A 4,134-nucleotide genomic window follows, 5' to 3' on the forward strand; every position below is an offset into this window, starting at 1 on the left:
GTTTGGGTATTATACTAAATTCATTCAGGCATAATTACAATGAATACTTAGTTGTTCATACTGTTAACTTATACTGAGAAAAATTCAACCCTCAAGTCTGTCCATAAATTACGTAAAAGAAAAATTAAGTAAAATTAATATATTTGACATAAGGTCATGTCGCCTAATTAGACCTCTTCTCTCTTCCGCCATTTCATTTTGTAAAGCTTTTAGATTTTAATTAAAAAAATAATGTTTTTTTTAATTTCCCATTATAATTCACTTTAAAATAAACAATTACAATTTCTAAGTCAACATTAAATTGCGGTATCACAACAACGCTGATTGGAAACCTCTCCTTCCTTTTTGAAATAGGCTAAAAATAAATGACTTATTCACTTAATAATAAAAAATTTCATGTACACATTGCTTTGTTAAGGCAGTACAACAATCTGCAAACATCTTTAACCGCGGAAGATTTGAAAAGCTCAATATCCAAAATAGACATCAGAAAAAGCAAAAATTAAAATCTGATTTTAATTTTAAACCGTCGGTGACTCGGCAAATAACGACACTTATTTAGAAGGAAATGTTTGGTTGTCCAAAAGTTTCGACGTGTTTGAAAATACAGGACCTGTTTGTTTTGTTCTCATGCATTGTTTGTTATTTGTTATATTAGATTAAGTATTATTAACGCTGTTTATGTTACACTTAGTCTAGGGTAATTCGTTGTTCTTTTAGCGATGCAACTTTATATGCATGTAATTAGTCGAAGTCGTTGGCAGTGTGTTAGTGTCTTAGGTCAGTACAGAATAGTACAACAGTATTGTATTTTATTCACCATGCAATTCGCTATTGCATCTGGTTAATACCCTTCAAAGCTCTCTACTTATTTCAAACACCTTGTATTTATTAAATTCTCTATGAAATAGTCAAATATGCTATGTTAAAACATCAATGTAGCCTTTGCACTCCTATTTGTTATTTTATACACACAATGAACAAATTTAACAAATGTCACATATATTTATAGTTAAACTAAAGACAATATGGATGAGAGACAATGTTGTTCTGAATATGAAGATGAACAGGAAACCGAGGAAACAAGAGATAATTTGAAATCAGAAAATCATAGTTGCGATCTTAACAACCTTGACAATATACCTATTAGTTTTGAGAAAGAATCACAAGATTTAAGGGAAAAGTCTCAAATAAGTCATCACAATGAAGTACATAGAGACATGAGTCAAAGTCACCACAAAGCAGTTGATTTTCCGACAGTCACACCAGATTATGAGACAATTGAAGAACTTCAAATAAAAGAACAACCAAATTTAAATAATTTCTTGGCATTACAATCAGTAATCAAGGATAACAAATTGCCTACGGAATCACCCCATTTAAACAGTCAATCAGTTACCATAGAAAATGAAACTGTGAATGAGGAAAAGCAATTACTTAATAGATACATTGCCACTCCAAAAGATTTAACATTTCAACAGCAACTGAATGTGTACTGCAATCCAATATTGAATATGGTAACTTTTTATTTACTGTGATACGAAGGACATTCCAACACTTTGTACCGGTTCCATCATTTTAAGGGAGATTGGAGATAACTCTTCAATATATTTTAATTTAGTTCGCGAGTAAATCCGATTTTTAAAATGCTCCTATAAACCTAAACGATCAAGAAATAGGTACATCGGTAAAAAAATTATAGGACTGATTGCCGTAAGCGATTGTAAGCATTTCAAATTTTTCCTGCCCTAGCGTTTTCCTAGATTTAGTGGTGTACTTATGAGGTCTGTTCAAGAAATATCGCGAATTTTTTGTTTTTTCAGAAATTATTTATTCATGAATATCTATTTTGGCTCAGTCAAATTAACCCCACTAGATATTATACATTTATGCCAAAGTTTTCCAATCCTGGAAGTACTTCAAAAAATCATTTTTTGTGATCTTGTTCAGTTCCCTCATCGATGCCATCATTATCTCCTCAATCATAGCGTAGCGTCGTCCTTTAATGGCCCTCTTCAGTTTCGGGAACAAGAAAAGTTACAGGGTGCGGAACACCGTGCCTACGGAATTATTAGTGTGCTGTTTTTGGCCAAAAATTCGCGCACAAGCAACGATGTGTGGGCAAGGACATTATCATGGTGCAAAAGCCAATTTTTGTTTTTCAACAAATCCGGGCGTTTCTCTTGGATAGCTTTGCCCAAATTGGTGAAGGTGATATTACTTGACGCGGTTTTCTTTTGGTCTTGGCTCGTGCGGCAGCTTCCAATGGGATGATTGAGCTTTAGTTTCGACGTCATAACCATAAACCCACTTATGACCTTCTGGAGCAAATTTGAGTCGCCACGGAGAGAGTCCAACAGCTCCTTAGCAATCCGATGCTGTTTTTGGTCGAAATTGAGCAATTTTGGTACGAATTTTGCGGCCACCTTTCTCATCCCCAAACCATTGGTGAAAATCGAATGGCAGGAGCCAATCGATATGTTTAGATCCTAAGCAACTTCTCTAACGGTAATTCGACGATTGACCAATACTATTTTCTTTACTTCATCAGTGTTTTCGTTTGTTGTTGACGTGCTCGGGCGTCAGGCATGCTCTTCGTCGTTCATATCTTCTCAGCATTCTAAAAACATTTCATACCACCGATAAACGTTGCTTCGGTCCAAGATCCGCTATAAGCCACAGTCAACATTCGGAATGCGTCCGCGCAATTAATTTTGTTTTTCACACAAAATTTGATACAGACTCTTTGATCCATTTTTTGGAGTAGGCAGAAATCCAAGAAAAAAATTAACTGAACATTCAACATGGCCGAACTTGTCGATATAAGTGACAGACATGAGTACCAACATAACGACAAAGAAATCGAAAATCGAATATACGTAACCCGCGGAAATTATTTTTGAACAGACCTCATATAACTGTACGGTAAATATTTTTAAACTACTTCACGTCTATGTCACCGTATGTATAATTATACCACAAAACTATTTGTCGTTGTCAAATCATTATTAAAATCACTCGATTGTATGAACTCCGCTGTTTGGGCAACAGCTACATCCATACATATCCGAATTTGGTTGCTGAAGGATTATTCCCAATGACGACAAACAAACTGGTCACTGCTTTCATGGAGATAATATAGTTATAAAAATGGTAATTCCCACCGTATCGAATGAAACTAAATATTTAGGCCCCTAGAAGTTCCATTTTTGATTTTAAACTAACGACAACAAAATTATAATGATGCAGAATGTTTATCGACATAGGTACCTATACGTTTTATATACATGCTACACGATGTCCCGTAGCTGCTTCATGTAACAACAAAACAGTAATCGTACGTAGGGTTAGATTGCAAATATGTTATGGGATTGTTTGGTTTCCTTAAATTTATTTTTACTTATTCTCCCTTACTAGGTACTAATATATTTGTTATGAAATTCGCGATATTCAAACATATTTGACTTTTTAAAGACCTTGTGACAAGCTATAATTAATAATTTGTATATTTTAGGATGAAACTCCCTTTCAAGATAAAGCCACTCGTCATAAATTTATCCGTAAAGTACAGATAATTCACTTTTTTATTCTACTTGTTACTATAGGGGGTGTTGCCGTGTTCCATTTTCAGTAAGAATTTACAATTCGTTATAGTTATAATAATTTGAGCTACTTTTTTGTTACAGACCAGTTTTATACAAAGAAGTAAATACTACTAGTACTATTATAGAAGGGGGGACCGTAATAGAGGCAGAAGCATCGCACACTCATTCTATATATATATCTGTATTCTTAATTCTATTTTGGATAGCCCTGTAAGTATAGAGAATATCCTTACCTAAATATGCCAGAGTCGTGTTAGCATCCAGCTTCAGTTTTAAATAAAATGAAAATGGCATTGACAGTATTGTATGAAAATAAATAAAAGTAAAACAAAAATACTGGTATATAAGGGATGAAGAAGAAGGGAAAGAGTGAATATAAAGATAGGAGACGAAAAATTAGAAGAAGTGGCCGATTTTAGGTATTTAGGAAGTCAAATAAATCAGAACGGAAGGACTAGTAGGGATATAAAGCAGAGGATAGTGCAGAGTAGAATCGCGTTTAATAAAAAAAAGTCATTTCTATGCCCGC

At 34.0% G+C, this 4,134-nt stretch overlaps 1 protein-coding gene across 1 annotated transcript; it reads left to right on the forward strand.

Annotated features, from left to right (window-relative positions):
- The first annotated feature begins 961 nt into the window (after window positions 1-961).
- On the forward strand, window positions 962-3,819 carry LOC112905674. The gene is made up of 3 exons (XM_025978525.1): window positions 962-1,517; window positions 3,515-3,630; window positions 3,687-3,819. Exons 1-3 carry the CDS (start codon window positions 1,029-1,031, stop codon window positions 3,817-3,819), a joined length of 738 nt encoding a protein of 245 aa, XP_025834310.1. The 5' UTR covers window positions 962-1,028.
- The last annotated feature ends 315 nt before the right edge of the window (window positions 3,820-4,134 follow it).

Source organism: Agrilus planipennis, unplaced genomic scaffold, assembly GCF_000699045.2.
Source record: "Agrilus planipennis isolate EAB-ADULT unplaced genomic scaffold, Apla_2.0 scaffold648, whole genome shotgun sequence".
In the NCBI taxonomy this organism is placed as follows: Eukaryota; Metazoa; Arthropoda; class Insecta; order Coleoptera; family Buprestidae; genus Agrilus; species Agrilus planipennis.

What these genes read in the sequence shown, in the direction of transcription:
- LOC112905674 (XM_025978525.1), top strand. Translation starts at nt 1,029, where the DNA reads ATGGATGAGAGACAATGTTGTTCTGAATATGAAGATGAACAGGAAACC. An exon ending in GCAATCCAATATTGAATATG is followed by an intron (nt 1,518 to 3,514) that starts GTAACTTTTTAT and finishes TGTATATTTTAG; the next exon opens with GATGAAACTCCCTTTCAAGA. An exon ending in GTTGCCGTGTTCCATTTTCA is followed by an intron (nt 3,631 to 3,686) that starts GTAAGAATTTAC and finishes TTTTTGTTACAG; the next exon opens with ACCAGTTTTATACAAAGAAG.